The following is a 23,682-nucleotide window of genomic DNA, read 5'->3' on the forward strand; positions in this document are numbered from 1 at the left end:
TTTTACTATCACTATGAACAACCTGATGGGAGAACACCCCACTTAACACATGGGTAAATTAAATAAAAGCACTTGAAAAGTTCCATTAAGATTTGTTTAGAAAAATCTGCTGGGAAAAATTATCATTTTCTTCCTGTACCTTCCAGAATTTTACAGTGATTCACTCAAGTGAGAAGGAAAAAAAAAAAAAAGAAAAGAAGGAAGGACCCCAAATGGTTCTTTCCAACAAACTAGTCATCCTGGCAACTCTGCAGGACTCAAAAGGATAATGTACTTTACATCTTCTTTTCTCTAGAAAGGCTCCACAGTATCAAACACTCTCCTTATGGTAAGTAAGAAACCCAAACCACTTCAGTGATAATGTCAAAAGCATAGTTCTCATTTTCATTTTTTTTTCCTTTGCAAATAACTAACATTCTTTTGTTTTGTGGCTGGAAATAATTTACAACTACATGAGGGACTGATCTCTCGGCTCCGTTCCTGTGTAATTCTGTTTTTATGTTATAGGTTTCAAGCAATTTTCACCTATGAATGATACACTACTAAAAATGTGTTACCATTTGCACTCAGAAGCTAATATACATATATGTGCTGAAAATATTAAGAAATCATTATAACATTTTAAATTTAATGAAACAATATAGCAAGTTTTTAAAGTGAATGTTCAAAATGTCATGCCCACACCAGGAAAATATTGCACAAACTGCAATTTCATAGTATAATTCCTAGTGGTTAGATTCTAAAGTCACCATGAAAGATACATAAAAATTACTTCTAAAAATTCCTTCAATATAAGACTTATACATAATTTTATATGTTTTATATCATCTTTAAGTAAATCTAACACAGCCAGTTTTTCTACCAATGTTAGATAAAAAGATAAAGTCCTTTAGATGAACACTAGCTGAAGTGCTAGGCTTGTTGTTTTTGTTTTGTTTTGTTGTTTTTGTTTTTGTTTTACCAAAAATATAAATTAAGTCTATGAATTCATATAAATTAACAGTACATACAATTCTACAATATTACAGTAAAACAAGCACAAAAAGGTGTATGGAAATACACATTATTCAAAATAGCAATGAAAAGAAAGTGAAAAAAGAACCAATTAAAATATTCACAATGGGTCATGACAAAGTACATTATTACAACGGAATGCTGTATAACCATTAAAATCCCAACACCTGTTGTGAGGGTTGGATATAAAAAAAGAAAATCTATGACATAATATAATTTACTTAAATGTAATATATATCACGCATCTTTAAGGGACAAGGAGACATAGTATCAAATAAATTTGCTAGCTGGGAACAGTGGCTCACACTTGTTACACCAGTGCTTTGGGGGGCTGAGGTGGGAGAATCGCTTGAGGCCAGGAGTTCGAGACGAGCCTGAGCAACACAGTAAGACCCTGTCTCTACAAAAGATAAAATAAAAAATCGGCTCGTCATGGTGGCACACACCTGTAGCCCCAGCTACTCGAGATGCTAAAGCAAGAGGATCCCTTAAGCTCAGGAGTTCAAGGTTACAATGAGCTATGATCATGCCACACTGCACTCCAGACTAGATGACAGTGAGACTTGGGGAAAAAAAAAAAGCAAAATGAATGAAAACTACTCCTCTAATTAGGCAACTAAATACTTAATACCATTTCCTAAAGCTGTTAATAAGCAATTGATTTCTCCAGACACACTCACACTCATACTTACAAGGGCATATTCCCCTTACATACAGAGATACACCTTGAAAGACCTATACTGGGAATACTGACATAGGCTTAGCTCTAAAACATCAAATAAAGATAGATGATGGATCAAAATTACATGCTCATATTTCCCTATCAAATTCTCAGTGATTCATAAGTTTTAGTCAAAGATACTAAATCAATTTAACCTCAAAGACTATACACAGATTATTTAATATTCTATAAACTTGAAGTATTTCTTTCTATTCATGTTATTTTACATATAGTCTTGAAAAGCTGATTTGACTTCACTCACCTCATGATGGGTCACATTTTGCAGCTGGAAATGCATAGGAAGGTTAATCCTCTGATTTAATAGAAAATAAGATACTATCTTAACCCTGAACTTTACTTTTACTTGTGAAATGTATCACCATCAGCCCCTTCTGCACTGTAAGCTCCATTCTTACACATTTTATAATGCCTTGTGACACACAGAAGGATAAAAAAAATGAATTTTCATGAAATATTTATTGGATAAATACATTAAAAGATTCATGAAATAATGTGAAGATAATGCATTTCTTAAGTTAATATAAACAATATACTCATAGTTTGTGAACTGGTAAATGAGTAAATGCCATAAACCAGTGATTATTCAACCTTAAAAATACAATTGGCATCCCATCATCCCATTAAAAGTAGGAATCCATTTTCAAGTCCTTTAATTTTACACTCACAAGCTATTTGCAAAATAGCCCAAGAAACTGTTAAAATACATCACCAAGATCATCTTTTAAACAAATATTGATCCTATTTGTTCAAGCTTTAATTAATGTAGATAGAAAAGTATATCTACCCTTTTCAAGCAACAAATGTCAAAACTGTTGTGGTTTAGTTAACAATTAAAATTATTTTAAGATACTCTTATTTTCAAATAGTTAAAATTCTTAGCAAAAACTGCATGAAGGAAATGATTTTTAAATTTATTTAGTCTTAGGACACTTTCTTTTAATGAAAATATATATAAAATATCCTAAATTAGATATAAGTAGTAACTTCTGCCTTAAAATTACTTTTTAATTTACACTTGTGAAACTCTATTTTAAAGTTAATCAATACCTGAAATGACGTTGCTTTCATGAACACAAAGCTTTGTATCTGGAGTCCATAGATCATTACTGCTATCCTGTATCAGTCTCAGCATCCAGTGTATTTATTTTGTTTAGTGTACTGTATTGTGAAAATTCTTATCAATATAATTAAGTATTTGTAAATGATAACAGTTTAGCTGTTCATGATAACTATTAAAATCTCATGATATACTAAACTAATACTGTTAGAGAAGCTCAAACGAGTAAAACTAGAAAACTTTGGTTTCAGGTTGAATCATAAGAATATACAATATTTTGAACTGGTTATCATAAATGTAATAAGAAACACCCAAATTTATATAACAAGTACTGGGATTTTCAAACTACTCCAAATAAATGACTAAAATTAAATTAAAGAGGATCTACAGAACTCCCAGGCTACACTATTACCTTCCAATGCAATTGACAGAGATAAGTTCTTTCCATGACATTTACTAGGTAAACAGACTGAGTCACTTCACCTCTCAGATTAAATTCAACATTTGGAACAGAATAGAGAACTCAGAAATAAATTCACACACCTAGAGTGAACGCATTTTTGACAAAGGTACCAAGAACATGCATTGGGGAAAAGACAGTCTCTTCAATAAATGGTGCTGGGAAAACTCGATACTCATGTGCAGAAGAATGAAACTAGACCACCATCTCTTCCATACACAAAAATCAAATGAGTATGGATTACAGGCTTAAATCTAAGACCTCTAACTATGAAACTACTACAACAAAATATTGGAGAAACTCTCCAGGACATTGGTCTGGGCAACAAATTATTGAGTAACACCCTACGAGCATAGGAATTAAAGCAAAATGGACAAATGGGATCACATCAAGTTAAAAAGCTTCTGCATAGCAAAGGAAACAATCAACAAAGTGAGGAGACAACCCACAGATTGGAAGAAAATTGCAAACTGCCCATCAGAAAAAAGATTAATAACCAGAATTTATAAGGAGCTCAAACAACTCTATAGGAAGGAATCTAATAATCTGATTTTAAAAATGAATTTTAAAAATGGACAAAGGATTTGAATAGACATTTCTCAAAAGAAGAAAACAGGCATATAAAAAGGTGCTCAGCATCACCAATCATCAGAGAAATGCACATTGAAATGACAATGAGATATCATCTCATCCCAGTTAAAATGACTTACATCCAAAAGCCAGGCAATAACAAATGCTGGCAAGGATATGGAATAAAAGGGAACCCTTGTATACTGTTGGTGGGAATGTAAATTAGTACAACCACTATGGAAAATGGTTTGGAGTTTCCTCAAAAAAACTAAAAATAAAGCTACAATATAATCCAGAAATCCCACTCCTGGGTATATACCCAAAAGAAAGAAATTAATGTATCAAAGAGATAGCTGCACTCCTATGTTTGTTACAGCACTGTTTACAACAGCCAAGATTTGGAAGCAACCGAAGTATCCATCAACAGATAAATGGAGTTGATAAAGAAAATGTACTATCTACTACACAATGGAGTGCTATTCAGTCATAAAAATGAATGAGTTCCTGTCATTTGCAATAACATGGATGGAACTGGAGGTCACTATGTTACACGAACACAGGCACAGAAAGATCAACATTGCATATTCTCACTTATTTGTGGGATCTAAACATGGAAACAATTGAACTCATGGAGATAGAGAGTGGAAGCATGATTACAAAAGGTTGGGAAGGGTGGCAGGGAGGTGGGGATGATTAATGGGTTCAAAAAATGGAAAGACTGAATAAGACCTAGTATTTGATAGCACAACAAGGTGACTATAATCAATAATAATTTAATTGTACACATTTAAAGAATACTAAAGAGTATCACTGGATTGTTTGTAACATAAAGGATAAATGCTTGAGGGGATGGAGAAATCATTTTCCATTATGTGATTGTTATGCAATGCCTGCCTGTATCAAAACATCTCATGGACCTCATAAATATATATATACCTATCATGTACCCACAATATTAAACATTAATAAATAAAAATAAATTTCAATATTCAGAAATGAAGCAGTGAGGATAAAATTAAAATGTATATGAAAATTTTTTGAATGATAAAGCCCTCTACAAATGTAGGGTAACTCTGTTAAGATAAATTATCACTTCAGTAAACATACCCTCTTAGCAGTTACGTCCTTTCTCCTTCATGCTGGAGAAATTGTTTCCCTTTTCACATTTTTAGAGATAACTATCATGAATTGTAGTGAAAGATTCTCAAAAACCTTTTTTTTTTTTTTTCAGGTTCTACATACGTCCTATTAAAGAGTGTATACAGAGATACTGGAACTATCTAGAAAAGAGTTCAAGTGCAGTAAACCAACAGTGAGGAACTAATTCACTAATCAATTAATTCAAAAAGGTTTATTGAGTGCTTCCTATGTGCCAGGCACTGTCTAGGTACTGGAAAACATCAATAAGATAAACCATATTGTCATAAAGCTACCACCTAATGGCAGAAGAAGGCATCAAACAAGAAAGCAGACAAACAGAAAAGAGTGAAATAAAATTTCAGGTATTGATAAATAATCCAAAATAAGTTTCATACTTAGATAGTCTCATCTCCAGGAGCTCAATGGATAGAGATGAAGGGGAAGTAGAAAAAAAAAGCAATGGTTTGGAGGACAACACCTGATACATGCTAAATATTAAATAAATGTTGGTTGTTTTCGTGGTTGTTAATATCTTTATTATCACCTTTCATCTCAAAAATGTAAATAGGATATAAAAATAGAATGTTAGAAGTTGTAGGACTATCTTCTTTGTATAAAAATCAGGACCTAAAAATAGGTAAACATGTCTTTAACGCCATAGTAGAAAATGTGTGAGACTCAGAAGAAACTGGTCTTATAAGAAGAGAAGAATGTGGGGAAGAAAATGAGACTAAGTAGATTGTGGGGTTTCATAGTATACAAGCCTCTTGATTTTCCACATTTATGGACTTCAAAAATGCAGGAAACAGATAGCTAGATAAGGATTTTCTATTACATTTTCAAATAACTTCTGAAACTAAGTTGGTATTCAACTGGTGTTAAATCTCTTAGCAAATTTACATGTTAAGTATATAATTCTTTTTTTAAAATAGTGAGTGATTCTCTGCAAGGCCATGGATAGCTCTCATTAAATTAGGTGTTAGGCAAATACCACTAATATAGAAGCCTATCCTATGAAGATGTTATCAATTTCTGACAATTGCATTACTTTCTTACCTCCAGGGCCAAATAACAAATGAGAGACTGAAAAAGCAAATTTAGTAAAAGTGGCCATCTTGCTTCTGAAGAACAGTAAGTATCAAGATAAATTTAATATTTCCTAGTCAACGGGACCATATTTTGTGATAACTTTTTGGCAAAAATGAACTTCAATGGATTTCTATTTAGGCTTTAATAAAAAGTGAAAGCTGAAATTGAAATGATCAGAGAGTATTTTAAAAATCTATCTTGGATAATCTCTGTTAAGGAACAAATGCCAAAAAGAGTTTGAAAACATGACATAGCCCTGAAGCCTCTTTGAGCACTCTATATTTGCACTGTCCTATGTGATAGCCACTGGCCAATGAGCTCCTGAAATGTGGCTAGTTCTATGCTGTTAAGCATACAATAGAAACTAGATATCAAATACTTAGCACAAAAAACAGAATATTTTAAAAGTAATTTTATATTGGTTACATGTTAAAATAATTTTTGATACATTGAGTTACATAAAATAATTATGAAAATTAATTTCAGCTGTTTCACTTTTTAACTTTTTAAATATGCTTTTTAGAAAATTTAGAGTTACATATGTGGCCGGCTTGCATGACTTGCATTGTTTCTTTTGGACAGTGATCTAGAGAAAACTTGGGTCATGGCTACTGTTGACCTCCTTCCTTCTCTTCCATTTCCTTTCTCTCCTCTTCCACTCTTCCCTTTTTCTTCTTTTCCCCCCACTTAAGTTGTACCAACGTCCAGGGGGAAGACTAGAATAGGGAAAAAGACCTAGCAATTCTGAAATAAAAAGATTGCATATATGATGAAATGGGTTCAAAATAAAACAAAATATTTTCATATTATTGGTTCACTAATCTACTTTAAATTATCAATAAAGCTATATCATTAGAGCCATTGTAAAAAATCTAAAAGCATAGGTATCGTCTAAATTCATTTTATATATTTTATAGTACTTAACAGTTTCTAGTAAGTTTATTTGAAGTTTTGAGTAATCTCAATATATTCCAGGATAAACTTCATTCTCCCGAACAATAGACTATATATTAAAGCATAAAATAAGGATAAATACAAAGGTGCAAACTCATGTTAATTGTACCTCTACCCTGACCTTCTCTTATTTTCCTCAAAATTTCACCATTTACTTTCATCTTCCAGTTTTTTTTCCATACAGTTTGCTCTAAATCTTTTTGTTGCTATTGTTCCTCTCACTTGGCCCCCTTTACTTTTTCTTCTACACACCTCTTCTCTACACTGTCATACATTCCTGACTCTGGAATACAGTGGAACAAGAGTAATACCTAATCTCCCAACCTGAGGACTCACCCAGTCACTAGAAAGGGGAGAAAGAAAATGTATGGCTAGTTTCTTCAAGTGCCTTAATAACCTAAATAACTACAATCAATCATCTTTACTTTTCTTAACACTCATAACTTTATGCATTGTCACTTTTCACATGCAGCGTTTCCTTTTCCAGAAAACTGTCTACTCATGAGGGTAAGACCAACGTTTTCTGATTTTTTAAAGTATTTTTTATTTGTTTGAGAAGGAGTCTCGCCCTGTCGCCAGGCTGGAGTGCAGCAGCGCAATCTCGGCTCACTGCAAGCTCCGCCTCCCAGGTTCAAGCGATTCTCCTTCCTCAGCCTCCCAAGTAGCCGGGACTACAGGCACATGCCACCACACCCAAGTACATTTTTGTAGTTTTAGTAGACTTGGGGTTTCACCATGTTGGCCCAAGACACAGTGACTTACATATAACAGATCCATGACAAATATTGTCTAAATATACAAACAATTGTTGAAATTCTCACCCATTATGGCCACAGAAGAAACATTATGGAAGACTCCGAAAAGAGGGGCTAGAATCAGAATCAACTGCACTACAGTTTTAAATGTAAGCATTGTGTGTTTTTAACTTGCTGTGCATAGGAAGTTATTGTGAGGGCATTAATTATGTGAGCGTGTCTATTTTATTGGACAAGCGATGCTGACCTATTGATGTACCAATCAAGGTATCTCCTTTTTTCCATCTTTTGAACAAGACACAGTAGTCCACATTCAAGTTGTGAAGCCAAAAACTCCTGGGTTCAGATCTTTGCTCAGCCATTTAGTAGCACTAAGACATTTAACAAGTCCACTGTCTGATCCTCCCTTTTCTCTTAAATATTATTATCTATGATAATATACTCTCATAGTGTTGCAAAGATGAGGCTCTATCTGACTAAGCACTTCTCAGTCAGTCTGGTCCAGAATGCTGATTCACAAATAGAATGAGATCTCATCAGAGCAGCAGCAACAGAATTAGCAGTTAATACAGCTATCTATCTGCTATCTGGACTTCTGATGTTAACAAAAATGTATTAACAAATACTCTGTAGCTTTCTTTTCAATCTGAATCACTCACTGTTATACTTAATTATAGGAGCCTATATTCATTTCCTCGGTTTTGATAAGAGAATTCCTTACAAAGGGTTGCATTGCTGTATACACTGCAGAATTTATTTCTGTACTAACTGAAAATTCTTTTCAAATGCAAGCAAGATACATACATACATTACATATCTATAGCTTTCTTCAAAATGTTCCAAATATAGGACTAAAGTCCTAGAAGTCACAAACGAAAAAAAAAAAAAAATCTGTTTTGGTCTTAGTTGATTGTAAAGCTCTAAAAATGTCATTGATACTTTTGACACATTTATAGTTTTCCTTTCCACCTTCTCACCTGTCGTCTTGTTACAGGTTTTTAAAATCACATTTTCAAAATTACACTTTTAATACTCAGCTTCACCTCACAATATCTTAACTTCTCAACATCAGCAGTGTCCTCCTTTCTTAGCCACATGCTTTACCATACTCTAAAATTTATTCACCATTTGAAGATGTTCCACTGTCAAACGCTGGAAATACAATATTCTTTTCTGACCAAACCCATCCATCCTTGCACTGCTCTCATTCTATTAAAATTAGTGAGCCTGCTATTCCTTTTCATCCCGCTCTTCAGGCTCTCAAATCTTACCAGTTCTTATTGTGTTCGTCTCGTGGAGCTGCCCTTGCTCTCTTTCTCAGCCCAGATTTATTTATGTCTTCATATTCACTACCTCTGGAAAGCTCATCACTTTGTTTTATACAAAGTGGATGCCTTGCTAGTCTAACCAAGTAATCCTCAGCTGTTTCCTTAACCCATTCAGATTAAAGGCTGTTAAGTGTTGCTGGAGAAGTGATGTAACTGTGTTGACTAAAGTGACAACAAATACTAATTTTGCCAAGTTTCTCATTATGGCTCTAGAATCTTTTCTATACTTCATGCTTATTCCCTACTACACTCTCCTAGCTCCTATGTCCATACCAGTTAACCTCAACCTAGGACTTCATATACAATTATCTGAGAAGACTGACGTCACCATTAGATGGCAAACTCTTTGCAGTCAGCGTTGTTATCAGTTTTATTTACCACAGAATCCTCATCCTCCAGCACAATATTTACAAAGAAAACGCTCTGACAATATTTACAAAGAAAACGCAATATTTACAAAGAAAAAATATATGTTGAAGAAATAATGAGTTAGTTTAACTAATGAACTGATTCAATTCTCTTCCTCTTTTGAGATGTAACCAGCCTCTCCTTGTGCTACCTTCTTAGAATATTCTGAAATTGACCCTGAAAAATTATTTTCCTTTCTATTATACCTCCACCTCTTCCTGCAAGAGGATTCTATCCTGAACAACATAAATATGCATTCACATTTTCCTTATTGTGGCTTTAAAAATAGCCTTCCTTCAGTAATAGCAGTTCCATGGGTAATATTTCATTCCCACAATTTAACATTAAACTTCATTTTGTTTCTATCTCATAACTTCAAGATACCAGATGACCTAAAACATGGGCAATTGGACTTCTACTTCCATTTAACCTCAATAAACATATTTTTTTCTCAATGGCAACTAATAGACTACTCAACTTTCTTTATGAAAAAAAATTCAAATAGATGGAATACTTGAAAGAATAATACAATAAAACCAGCATAAGCACTCCCTGATTTAAAGTTGGTTAACAAATGATTATTTATTTTACATACACACATACACAACCACACACACACACACAAACACACACTCCCTCCCTCACTCCTTTGATGACTCCTAAGAAATTCAGTTGCGGGACAGACACAGTGATTCACATCTGTAATCCCAGCACTTTGGGAGGCCGAGACAGGTGGTCACAAGGTCAGGAGTTCGAGACCAGCCTGGTCAACATGGTGAAACCCCATCTCACTAAAAATACAAAAAATAGCCGGGCATGTTGGCACATGCCTGTAATCCTAGCTACTCAGGAGGCTGAGGCAGGGGAATTGTTTGAACCTGGTAGGCGGAGGTTGCAGTGAGCCAAAATCGTGCCACTGCACTCTAGCCTGGACAAAAGAGCAAGACTCTGTCTCAAAAAAAAAAAAAGAAAGAAAGAAAGAAAGAAAATTCAGTTGCATATATCACTGCATTTATCCCAAATAATTCAGCACTTATCTCCTAACACCATCTATTTTCTAGCCCATATGAAAAATGTCCCAATTCTACCAAAATTTGACTTTTTATAGACCATGTTTTAAAAAAGTGAAATAAAATAAAACTTCAAGCACTGCATTTGTTTGTCTTTAGTCTCTTTTAATCTGGAAAAGTCCCTCCACAGTGGCACTGACTTTTTACAAGTCTACGCCACAGGGCTGATATGTATCTTAAATGTAGAATACCTCACCTTATGCATTTGTCTCACTATTTCCTCATGGTTTAGTTTAACTGGTCCTTTCTCTGAATTTTTCTGTAAACTGGAAGTTACATCTAACCAGGTTTTATTAGATTCAGGTTAGACATTCTAGCAACAATATTTCACAAATGGCACTGTAGCCTTCATATGGCATCTCATCAGGAGGCTCATGGTGTCAGGTGGTGTATTGGTGATGTTCAGTTAAATCATTCAGTCACTTAAAATGACTTGCAGATGCAATTAATACTTGAGCACTGCGAGAATATGTTATTCACTGAAATAATTTTAATTGATGATTTTATCACTTGTTGATCATCTTTGACTGAATCACTTACTTCACTGAGAATTACAAACAGTAATTTTCTAATTCTCACATTTCTTACACTTAACTCACATTATTTTGTGAAAATCTGTCCCTCATCAACCAAGAAGGGTAGGCTAATCATTTAATTATTTCAATTTAATTATTAATTGTCATTTTTCTTTTTTATATTTTTTCTTTAGAGTATCATTACGCACTCATGGATTTTACTTTATTCACTGTTTACAATTTGTTATACTCACTCTTAAAATTCAAACTGATTTAATTGCACAACTGGAAGGCCCTTCAAGCTAGCACTTGTTTACAACGATACAGCCTTATTTGTCTTTGACCATTTCCTTACTTTCTGGCACAATGAGTTCTCCCAGGCTCATCTTGTGTTTTTTCTGCCCAGACTTAGAATCAGCCAGTTCTAGGTTAAGGAAGACTAAAGGGCTCTTATCCTCTTGAATGGGGAATGATATTAAGAAGCCATGTTTTGTGCACTAGATGTGTTCATTGCTTCCTGAAAGACATTGCTTTGAAGATTTTTCAGTAGACATAGCTAGTAAATATCTTTATTTTTAAAGCTTTATAGTGTATTTTATTATCTAAGAGGTTAGCCCTCTTTTTTCTTTCTCAGAATATTCTCTGCTATTTTTGCATATAAATATACATTTTAAATCAATTTCACTAGTTCCAGTAAAACTTCCTACTGGTCTTCCTATTTAGATCATGTTATCACCATACACACACACATACACACACACACCACACACACACACACACACACATATACACACTACACACAGACACACTACACACACACTACACACACACATGCACATACACACTACACACACACTACACACACACATACACGCATACTCACATACACACACACTACACACACACTGCACACACACATACACACATACTCACATACACACACACACTACACACACACTACACACACACACATACACATACTACACACACACTACACACACACACTCACATACACACACACTACACACACACATACACACACATTACACACACACACTACACACACAACTACACTACACACACACATACACACATACACACACACACTACACACACACATACACACATACACACACACACACTACACACACACATACACACATGACACATACAATCCTGGGAAAAACAGCCCTCTTTATGATGGCTGCCACATCATATTGAGGATCATCAATCACATTCATTTAGTTTCTTTTAAAAATTCATGGATTTTAATGGCAGATTACAAAGCTTTTATCTCAGGCCTTACCTTCTTTTAAGCCTATGCAGCATTAGCTCTGCTGAACAATATTTATACACACACACACACACACACACCACACACACTTTTTCTGAGCTTCAGTGGCTATCATTCTAATTCTATTTTTCTGCCTTTTATCAGCCCCTTTAACATTCACTCAAAAAAAAGAAGATGTTCCCAAATTTCTACCTGTGCAGGACTTATTCCCACCTAAAGAGTTTTAATGTAGATGATACTATCATATCTCCTTCTAGCCTTAAGTGTGCTTCCCAGTTCAATACCTGAATTTCCATTGCACATTGGTCATTTAATCCAGAAGTTAATGTCAGAACTTCAAATTACTATGTTCAAAATGGAATCATTTTCCCACCTCCAACCACAATCAGGCTCTCCTAGAGATATTACTTTCTCTTGTTTTGTTTTATACCACCTGTTTTCAAGATACCCAGATTCCAAAATTCAAAAGCAGCATTTAACCCTCCCTATACTTTGACCTCAAAATCCACTGATTTTATGAACTTGTGGACTTATGACCAAGTCTTTAAAATCCATCTCATCATGTTCATTCACACTGTTTCCACTATAGCTTATGTCGCCTATTCTACATTGAAAATATTCACTTCTTCAAGTTCTAAGGAAACTAATGAAGAAACACTTTCTTGCACATCTGAAGAGGCAACTAAACACAGAATCCTCAAATAATATGTTACATTTAAATGTGTTTTATGTTACTAACTTAAAATGAGCTTGATAAATGTCACATCCAAATACGTGTAACAGTAAAATTGTGAGGTGGTATGATGTTGATGGTGCGATGTTGGTAGACAGACAAGACACCTATATTTATAGAACTCTGTGTTATGAAAGAATTAGCTGTTCAGCTTTCCTTGCACAAAAGACTAATTTTCCACATCATACTACAAAAGCTTCAAGGGTAGAGATTACATTTTGTACTCAGGAAGTCAACGTTGAATGTGTTTCCCAGGCTCTCTGCAAAGCAACTGAGGACAGAGAACCGTCTCTTCTGACCCAACCGCAGAGCGACAGTGGTAACTCACAAATGTGATGCTATGCATTGGCTCTCTTCAGAAAACCTGTCTTGGAGAGATGTGTGATGACATGGTCATAGGAAGGTCCTTTCAGGATCAGTTAACAGTATCTGTGTGGGGCAATTTCCTTTTGTTTCTGCTCAAAGCACTCACTAGTGGAAAGCACTCACTATTGAAAACTTGCCAAACTACAGACATTTTAAGGAATGTATCAAGAATAAATATATAACAGTTGTTTTATATTAGGAAAAACAAAACAAACAAAAAAATCCTCTCCACAAATGAAGCATCTCTGTGTAGAAGAAAAAACATGAGGTGTCAGTTAAGACTTCCTGTAGGTCAAATTTCCCTTTACCACTTATGGAGCTCTGAGCTCCAAGTCTCAGTTTCCTCCAACATATAAAATAATAATATTATCTAATCATGGAGGGGAAGTACAAATGGAATTGCATTAATTTGACACATCAATTTCTTTGCCTCTCATCTTGATTTAATGAAAACATAGCCATTCCTTACTCCCAGCTGTTAATAATTTCTGAAATGACTCAGAAATGTCTTGCTTCTCTTATTATTTAGCATATGGCTATCAAAATGTGCATAAACATTTTCTCTAAACACATGGATTATGTATGAATGCAATTAATTCCCACTCTGAAGTCTGGGGAAGAATTTGACCATATTATTCTAAGCAAAAAGTATATTAGTGAGTTAAATGGAATTTTGCCAAATATATTTATGCCCAGAAAATTTCTAGTATTTTGTGATATAAGAGCACTGAGTGATGCATGTTATTGTATCTTTCAGAAGACCAGTGCAAGACTTCCACGTTCTACTCCACAACTTTCCTCTCCATTTAGATTTTTACGTGATCAAATAAATAACTCTTAGAGTCTTGACCCCAGCTGAGGAGTCTGCAAGGACAGTCCAGAAAATATAAATCCTAAATACTATAACTGAAGTCCTCCAACTACCACCTCTGTGGCTACAAATGGAGAGAAAAAGATATTAAACCAATCCCTCTTTATTTTCCAGGACTCAGTCCCCGAAAAATAGCAAGATAATTCAAAACTAACAAACAAAAATAATTTTAAATGTACGGAAGAATTTAGAAAAACACAAAGTCAATTTTCCACAAGGTAAGTTTGATATTTAACATAAGTCTAACAAAAGAAAACAAAATTACCAATGTATGATGGAAAATCTAAAAGCAATGAGGATAAGCAAAACTACTAAAGTTGGCAACAGCTGTGTTATATCTACATAGTCTGCACATCAAAATTTAATTTAAGGAAGGGTGATGACAAGTATAATTATGTAAATTTGTTAACAGTGTAACTTGCTATTGATACATTCAGAAATCAGGTTTGCTTACATGTTATTGAATATTGTTTTCAAAATCATGATGTAGCAAAATAAACTTTTTATTGCCAATAAAATGAAAGTTTATATTGCCTGCCAATTACTGAACAGAAATTTATTAAATCAAAGAATCATACTGAATTATAGAAATAGGATCTTTACAAGCATTTGTACAAGTCACTGGAAGTAGACAGTAATAGTAACAAGAGAATAATAACAATAACTGCAGATCGATAAGGACCTTTTTAAACATGTTATTATTTACTTTCTGGAAGTCCATAAAAATTTGAAGAATAAAATTAATCATTACTTCAGGTTTTCATAGCAAAACACAGAATTGTCATAATGACAGTATGATAAAAGAAGAAATAATTATTTTTAAATCTCAGCTAATCATTATTTAAAAATAAAGATTTCATGTGTGATAAGACTATCTGTACAGCAAACCCCTGTGACATGCAGTTTAGCCATGTAACAAAACTGTACATGTACCCCTTGAAACTAAAAGTTGGAAAGAAAAAATAAAAATAACTAAAATAAAAATTAAAGTTTCAAAAGTCAGAGAGAAAAATCAATTGTAATTGAAATATTTTTCTCAAATTTGTTCTTAATATTCAATCTTACATATCCACTTCACTTCTCTTCTACTTCCATAATGGAGCTTTTTGAAGACTTGAAATGTAGTTATATCAATGAATGCCCTACTTGGTTGCTTACACTATCACTAAACAGTAAACAAAATATGACCACACTTTTACTGGCGTAGAGTTGCAAAAATGCAACAGACATATACTTCTCACTGAAATTTCTATATACTTACTACTGGCTCTTAAAATACGTAAATACGGCATTTAAGAAACAGCTATCCAAATATTTCACATTTCTTTTAACTAGGAAGAAAATGTTTAGCATATCAAATTATTTTTCTAATTAATAATTTTTATATTCTGAAGGCATCATTTGTTTGTATTATTATAGTAGCTCTTTCAGCCACTAGACTTTCACACAAATTAGAGAAAATAAACCAACTATCATTTTTAAGAAAGGTAACGCATCTATTATGGCTAAGGATGTGTCTTTATAATTGTATGTTTGGAACTTTTCCCCCTTGTATATACAACAACACAGTGTGACTATTTGATGCATGTTAAGAAAAAAATTAGGGTGCTACGTGATTGTTTAGGTCCATGAAAAATACATATAAAAATAATTAATTGTTAATCTTCAATGATGAAAAGTTATTCATTTAAATATTATTCGACAGACCACACACTCAAGACAGAATTCCAACTAGAACTTTCTTTCTTTATATCGATTGAGAAAGACACTGTAAAATTAATTTAGTAATCCAAGATTTTAAACAATACCCACATTTTATTATCCCATAGAAAGTCCTAGAAAATTTAATAGGTTTTCATTTTGTGATTATTTCTTTGTCACAGTTTAGACAGTAAAATGTTTGAGGTCAGATAGTGATCCAATGCCAATTTAATTTGTGGGTCTTCTTTCCCTCGGTCCCTACCTTTACCCTGGAAACCCTCTCTCCTTACAGCATACAAACTTTTTTTCCCTCCTTCTCTCTCAGTAAGCAGTTGAAAAGATCTGCACAATTAAATTGATGTAAATCCCTGTGGGTTTCTTGGCGAATGAAAAAATGTATTTTTTCCACGAGAAGCCAGTAGGCGGTGCTAAATGTAGGATACTACCTTCAACAATTTTAAATCAAAAACTAAACAGGTGGCCAGTTTAAGAGTTGTAGAATTCCAAGTATGATTCACACAGGAAGAAATTTGAAAATTTTGAATGTAATAGGCACAAATGTAATACAAGTATACAATATAATCAAAAATGAATCTTAAATAAATGAAAACATAGATAACCAAAGGTTCTTAGAACGGTCTTAAGTTACAGAAATTAAAGCCCAACTACCTCTCTGTCCTCACATTAAAATCGTCTTTGGTCCCATTAATGGTTTCAATCTCATCGGGAAAGATCATACAATACAGCTAGTGTTTTGTCCAATCTTAAGACACAAACTACCTCTACCTTAGGGCAGCAACTGATACTCTTAATGAAAATGCAGGTTCGATCACTCAAGCTCTTTCTTGCTTGCTTGCTCTGTCTCTCTCTCTCTTAAAAGAACTAAACGACATACAACACAGAAAACATACAAAAATATATTATACACACAAATTGTCTTGCTTTTTAATAAATAAGCACTTCTATGTACATACATTGTTATAATTTAAATGATTTTTAAAATCACAGAATGTTGCAAATGGCTTTTCAAATGTTTTATGTTAGCTATTTGAACCATATGTTAGCTGTTTGAACCATATATTTTAGTAATTAGCTCACTATACAAAATAAGAAAATCCTAATTTCAGGCTTAGTGCCATCATATTGGCTTCAAATCTTAGAACTATACACATCAAGATATCAAATATGGTGTCCACAGACAGTGACATAAACTATCTTCTTTATATAAACGCAAGAGGATTTCCTTCACAGGGAAAAGCTACTGTGAGAACAAAATACCTCACATACAATGAAATGTCCAAAGACTTTTGAGATACTTGCATGAGTTGTGAATAAAAAATATATATAGCTTTCCAGATATTACACTAACTTTTAATCTTCTACAGATAAATGGCCCTTTGCACTCCTTACTTTTTGACCACAAACAGTAAAAAATAAGGCATAAAACTTTTCATTCCACAAACTGAGGTTACAGTGAAATATTTGCTTGAAAAAGCCAGTGTATGTTATAAACCCCTTTGTCATGGGCCCCTCTGTATGTTGGAGTCAGTTTTTATTTCTGTAGTTACCCAGAAGAAAACTTCATCCGAGAGGTAAAAAGTTGTTTCATTTGCCTTATGTTTATTTTACAGAATCCAAACTACATACACATGATAATTTAAAGCTAAGCTTTTCATTTAAGGGGGGGAAAGGTAAGAAAATCAAAGTATTTAAATAATGGTGACTCTTCAGATTTTAAGATGTATGCCTTTACGAAATTTATTTGGACAGAAAAATTTCCAGCAGATTCTGTCACAGTGTTAAATAGAGAAAAGGCTTTTTATTGCGAACTGGTCCATCTCTGAAAAGTAATGCTAAATTATATTGAAAACATGTAACAGGATAATCATAAAATAGAATACATTCAACACTGAGTATTTCAATGCTACCAACACACGAAATCATCACCTCTATCACCAACCCCTCACTCCTGCCCTGTACACAGTTCTCAGGGGAAAACCTTTAGAGCCAGTATCAGGTGGTTAAAAAGAGGGAAAACTCTCCCTCTAATAAAATTTAAATAAGGGGCATTTTTATACCTTAGAGCTGTAGGGTCATTACTGCAAACTAACAGCGTCGTCCTCAACATTAAACCCAAGTGACCATCTTATAAGAAACTATTTCCCCATTCCCTGGAAGACGACACCAGCAGGCACTTAAAACCAACGCAACACAACAGGCATAAAGAAAAGATCCAAAGACAGCACCACTAAGAAAGCAAAGCCCTTTGGAAAAGCAAAATAGGCTGGAAAAGACCTACTGCGTCGTTTACTCATTGCGAAGAGGAGGAGCAGGAGTTGAGCGTGCGGGGGCCGGTGCCATCCTCAAGGCTCTGGAAATGTCTCGAGCTCCGGCCCCCGTGGCCTGGAGCCAGTCCCTCCGGAAGATGCGGTCTCTGCCGCTTCTTCCCCCATCTCCCGGGTGCTCTGGGGGTCCCCTCTAGCCGGCCCGACGGCCCGCGCCACGTACACGGCCCTCGCCCCTCCTGCTGTGCAAGTGGCCCTCGGAGAACTTACAGGGCCCGCTGGCCACCTAGTGCCCGGCCGGCGCCGCCCGCAGCGCAGACACCACCCGCCCAGCCGGGAGATGACCTGGGCGCAGCTCACGGTGGGGGGTGGGGGGAGGGGACTGTATTTTGTGCACATCTAGAAAACGATCCTGAAGCCGGGAACTGACTTTGGTTTTCCCTGGCTCCCGGCGCGGCTCTCCCCACCTCCGGCGCGGACACTGCCCGGAGATGCGCGCGCGCAAACACAGACACACACACACACACACACTCACACTCACACATTTCTTTGCTAGGACCAGTGTTGCCACTGCACACCCGGGAAACGCCTCCAAGGGGACCAAGTACCTGCTCTCTGCGAGCTGCTCAGCTGTTCACTTCATCCTCCGTTGACAAGGAAACCAAACCGCACTTTTTTTTTTTTTTTTTTTTTTTTTCCAGAAAAACCTTCCACTGCCATCATTTGAAAATTGATTTACGGGGAGGGAAGGGGGAGAAATAAGGGACAATATAGATATAGATATCAGGATATCTATCATAAAATTATCTCGGTTTTTTTAAAAAAGTCAAATGTGCAAAAGTCATAGTTAATTTAAAGGAGGAAAAAAGTATTTTGCTTAAAAATGATCCCAGTCACCAGCTGTAAGAAAAGTTTCATGTTATCAATGGGTATCAAAAACAGGAGGGAAAAAAACGAATTTGTTCTCACCGGCTTCCAAAAAGGGCACAAAAATATAAAATTAATGTCTTTGCTCAGTGGTTTGCACCAGTATTGCAAGACCACAAACTTGTAAACACTGCCGTAAAATCCCACCTATACAAAAATGTTATCAGAAAAAGAGTATGCAAAAAAAAAGAGTTAGAAACATGCTTTTTATTTTTACAAAGGAAAAAAATAGGCACCATACTTCACATCGCTTTTTCCATAAAACCAGTTGCACATTTTGCTGGACTTGGGAGACGCTCCCAGCGGGCACGGTCGCCGCGGACTCCGAGACACAGCGCCTTGTCTACAGAACGATCGCATGCTAGAAAAACTTGGATTCAGGAAAAGGCTCAAAATCATGCTCCTCCAGCTTTCCCAAATATAAACAATAATCAAAGAAGTGGAAAAAAAGAAAAAAACAAAAACAAAAACAAAAACAAAAAACAAAAAAAAAGGACAAAAAAAAGAATAGGACAAGAATGCCACTGAGAAGGTACTCACCGAGCGGGAGTAAAATGTTGTAATAAAAATGAGATTTAGTATAAAATACAGTATGGCGGTGGAAGAAGGAATGAAGCGCGTTTTTTTCCTCGCAGTCTCTGCCTCAGGCACTGACACGTGACTCGGAGCCAGGCTGACTTGCAGGCAGCGGGGAAGGACCCAGGCTGCGAGGGGGGAAGCCCACGGAGCCCAACTCTGGCTGGCGAGGCGGCGGCGGCGGCGGCGGCGGCGACGGGGAGCCTGGCGCCTGCGAGCGGCAGCACCAGTGGCGGCAGCAGCGGCAGCGGCAGCTCGCAGCAAGGCTGCCTCCGCTGTGAGCCCAGACGAGCAGGTGCCCCTCACGCTGAGGCTGAGCACACGCACACGCACACGCAAGACAGGCAGGGCGCCGGCGAGAGGGGGAGCAGAGCGGGGTTGGGCCCGAGGCGCGCAGCTGCCGCCGCCTCTGCCGCCGCTGCCGCGATTGATGCTGCTGCCTCTGTTGCTGCCGCCGCCGCCTCGGATTGGGAGTGTGTGCTATGGGGGGAGCTCAGAGGGTGCTGATCCAGAGCCTTGAGAGGAGGTGCACAACTTGCTGCTCACCTGAAAGTTGTTGCTTGCCACTTCCTTGTGTATTTCATCTATATTTCATCTCGAGGGGAGAGATCTCACCTGGGGAGAGATCCCATCCTCTTCTCTCTGGAAGTTTTACTATTCAAGCCCAGATTCACTCATTCGTTGTTTTTTTTTTCCCCCCTGATCTTCCATTTCCCATCCCTCCCAAGCTCCCTTTGCCTCTGCTGTTCCCTCCTCCCTAGATCTGCGTTTCCCCCTCCCGATTCTCAGGGAACCTGGCTCAGCGCGATGCTGGGGGCGTTGTCACGGGCAAAGCCACCGTCAATCTTTATTGCCAACTGAACGCACAGCCTCTCTTTCGCCGTCTTCAAGGGGGAATGCTTGCAGTTTGAAAGACACAACATAATCTCTTATTTAGGAAACCCCGTCCCGGGTTTCTTTCTGCGGGTTGCGGAGCGGTGGGTGGGGGCATGAGTGTCTTCAATTTATTCATTTGTGGACCAGGCATTGTTTGTTTTGTCTGTGTGTGCGCGCGTGCTTCTGAGCTGGTCTGGAAAGCTCTACGGGTCTATGCTCTATGACAGAGACTCCTGCTTGACTCTTGCTCAAGTTGTTGGTTGAGGCTGGAAGTCAAAGGAGAGGGGCAAGGGAAACAAGTGAGTCCATTGTGTGAGTGCTGGCCTGGAGGGAGCAAGCACTTGGCGGTCGAGAGGGGGAGACGTGTACCAGCAGTGAGGCGGTGGCGCACCCCGTGGGAACCCAGGTGGCTGAGCAGTGGATTCTGAAGGTGAGGGTGGGAGAGGAATTTCTTCACCCAGCATCTGGGTTAGGGCTCTGATCGATCGCCTGAACAAAGATGCCATCAGCCAATCGCTGGGTGCGTTGGGCTTCTATTACTGCCTGTTGAAGAATCAGCTTTGTGGACGCTGGAACGCATCTATTTTTCTTCATTTTTGTACAATACTCACCTCAGGACCATTTCCCTGTGCTGCTTTGAATCTAGGTTGTGTGGAATTAATTGGCATCTCTATGTTTGAGAATGAGCAGTTAACACAATTCTGCACTTCACAGATTCCTGCTTCCGATCTTTATCTCAAGGTTTCCAATGCTGACGTTTCAGATAAAATGCCTCCACCAGAGATGATCTAACCTCGACATTCTGAAAATTAAGTACACATCCTTCACACAGAGCTTCAGTAGCAAATATGGTTCTCAAACATTGTGCTTAGAAATTCATTGGCCAAATAAAGTTTTAATCTGCAATTTAAATAAACGAGGTTTAAAATAGCCATTAAAATATCATTAAATATTTATTTTGGTGAGTTGCCAACTGTACACCCACTTATTATACATACTTTCCAGGGAGGATTGTTGATTAGAAATACTGACTGAGAGAGATGAATACATCAAAGTGGATTTGATAACTTTGGAAGCCTTGAGTTGTACTCGGAAATCACAGGATTTTAAGCTGGTTAATACAGATCAAATATTGTGCTTTCACTGTAAAACATGTTGGACTTTTTTTTTTTTTTAAGTAAGATCTCTTTACACGTGATCTTTTTCTTCCATAACTCCTGAATGAATTTTATCTAGGATTTAAAACTTGGTTTGTTAAATTTTCCACATTTTCTCTTCCATCTGAAAATATATCTGATCTAAACATTTAGGAAGAAAATATTTTAATGCATATATTTTTCCATCATTCATATCACAGTGGTATTCAAATGTGAAAAACTTCACTTTAAAAATGAGTTTTGAACCTTTCAACCAGGCTGGGCAATGTCTGGAATTTAAAGAGTTGTTCAAGAAGAACTTTGAAAAACAAGCTATTTAGAATTACACTGCAGTAATGGCTGTCAGCCAATCACAATGATTGTCAGTCTTTTATTATTCAATAAAATGACTCCCCTTTATGTTGACTCTTGCTCAAGTTGTTGGTTGAGGCTGGAAGTCAAAGGAGAGGGGCAAGAAAAGTGCAGCTCTGCTGAAGAAAAGCAAGACATCAATATCCTCCCTGCACTTTTCCCATTTACTTACATAATTAACAGTAGAGTACTCAAAATATTCCACTATCATTTATTTCCAATGTGCCATTTTCATATTTTTGGGTTGTATCACTGCATTATAAAAAAGAGTAAACAAAGTCAGGTTGAGGCAACTGGTATTCAGAAAGTATAGCCACTCATTTAGTTTTTGTAACAGCTCCATGACATTGACATTATACTCATTTTAACTATTAGAAAAATAAAGTCAGAGATTTTGAGTAATTTATACGAGATTGTATTGTTAGTACATAGAAAAAACAGGATTGAACCAAAAGTATATCTGGTTTTACAGCTAGAATAAAAAAATTCAAAAAATACATCAAAGATACTGAATACTTTTCAATAATGTCATCAAAGCCAATTAACAAAGACATGATTTGCTCAAATTCAGGAGATCTGAAATAGATTTGTGAGAGTTAATTTAGTTCTATTACTGCCACAAATAACAATTGCAGTACACATATTTATATTCACTTTTTTGATTCTATAAAATACATGAAGAAAATGTACGAAATGCAGAGGTGAGGGGGTTAAATTTTTCTTAACAAAAAAATCTGTACAAAAGATGTGGCCATGTTATCATGGTTATGTCTTCAGGAGTTAACTATAGAGACTTTTTAAAACAAAGTTTTCATGTAAACTGTTCCTGTTGATGTCCATTCCAAACTAAGTCATGGTATAATTGAAAAAGTTCACTAAATGTAAGATAAAACAAATAAATGATGATAACTGAGGGAAAAAAATCTATTTTAAGATTTGTGCTATGTAACCTCAATGTTTGTTTCCACAAGAAAATAATGAAGATATATGAACCACAACTATATATATATATAAAACATATAAATATATACTTAGAAATTAGGTTAGAATATCATGGTTTAAATGCATAGTTTTACATTCAGTACTCTCAAATCATTTTCTTTCATTTCGCCTGCTAATTTTTTTCATAACTTTATGACTTTTATGTTTGATCAATTTTTTTCCTTATTTGTCCTATCTCTGCCTATGAATATACTTCACTGATACTTCTCTTTCAATGTCTGATTGCACTTTTTCAACTATTTTTGTTTGGAGAAACTACAAATACCAAGACATATGAAATAATGTGTACAAATAACCAAAGAAAATATATGAAAACAAATATTAACATTATAATATGTCATGAGTAAAATAAAGCAAGAAGCACTATCACAATTTCTGTGTAATTTAATTTTTAATATGTTTTAACTGTTTTTTACATATTTTTAACTTTTACTTTAAGTT

At 35.9% G+C, this 23,682-nt stretch overlaps 2 protein-coding genes and 1 long non-coding RNA gene across 5 annotated transcripts in view; all 3 read right to left on the reverse strand.

The window, feature by feature from the left end:
- RALYL (RALY RNA binding protein like) overlaps positions 1–20,608 on the reverse strand; it is a 715,531-nt gene extending 694,923 nt beyond the window's left edge. Inside the window, exon 1 of one of the 3 annotated variants that reach the window (XM_050801558.1) lies at positions 20,402–20,608. Coding sequence is in view for 2 of the 3 variants with exons in the window: in XM_050801556.1 (XP_050657513.1) it covers positions 18,367–18,382 (16 nt within the window). In the remaining variant the exon portion in view is untranslated. Of the gene's footprint in view, positions 1–18,366; positions 18,912–20,401 lie in introns of those variants that run through there. The other 2 variants (XM_050801556.1, XM_050801557.1) reach the window with 2 other exon arrangements.
- LOC126961329 (uncharacterized) lies at positions 5,651–18,360 on the reverse strand. The gene is made up of 2 exons (XR_007728258.1): positions 12,016–18,360; positions 5,651–11,957 (listed from the first exon to the last, which is right to left on the reverse strand). It is a non-coding gene; the product is annotated as an uncharacterized LOC126961329 (long non-coding RNA).
- LOC126960668 (uncharacterized) lies at positions 18,963–20,778 on the reverse strand. The gene is made up of 3 exons (XM_050800322.1): positions 20,650–20,778; positions 19,820–20,335; positions 18,963–19,065 (listed from the first exon to the last, which is right to left on the reverse strand). Exons 1-3 carry the CDS (start codon positions 20,776–20,778, stop codon positions 18,979–18,981), a joined length of 732 nt encoding a protein of 243 aa, XP_050656279.1. The 3' UTR covers positions 18,963–18,978.
- Positions 20,779–23,682: the final 2,904 nt, after the last annotated feature.

Source organism: Macaca thibetana, chromosome 8 (assembly GCF_024542745.1).
Source record: "Macaca thibetana thibetana isolate TM-01 chromosome 8, ASM2454274v1, whole genome shotgun sequence".
NCBI classification, from domain to species: Eukaryota; Metazoa; Chordata; class Mammalia; order Primates; family Cercopithecidae; genus Macaca; species Macaca thibetana.

Excerpts from the sequence above, each read along its gene's own strand:
- LOC126960668 (XM_050800322.1), bottom strand. The coding sequence starts at position 20,778 with ATGTTGTGTCTTTCAAACTGCAAGCATTCCCCCTTGAAGACGGCGAAA. Across the intron at positions 20,336-20,649 it reads CCAGCATCGCGCTGAGCCAG|CACACACTCCCAATCCGAGG; the intron begins GTTCCCTGAGAA and ends CTCCCCCCATAG. Across the intron at positions 19,066-19,819 it reads CAACATTTTACTCCCGCTCG|TGGAAGGTTTTTCTGGAAAA; the intron begins GTGAGTACCTTC and ends AAATGATGGCAG.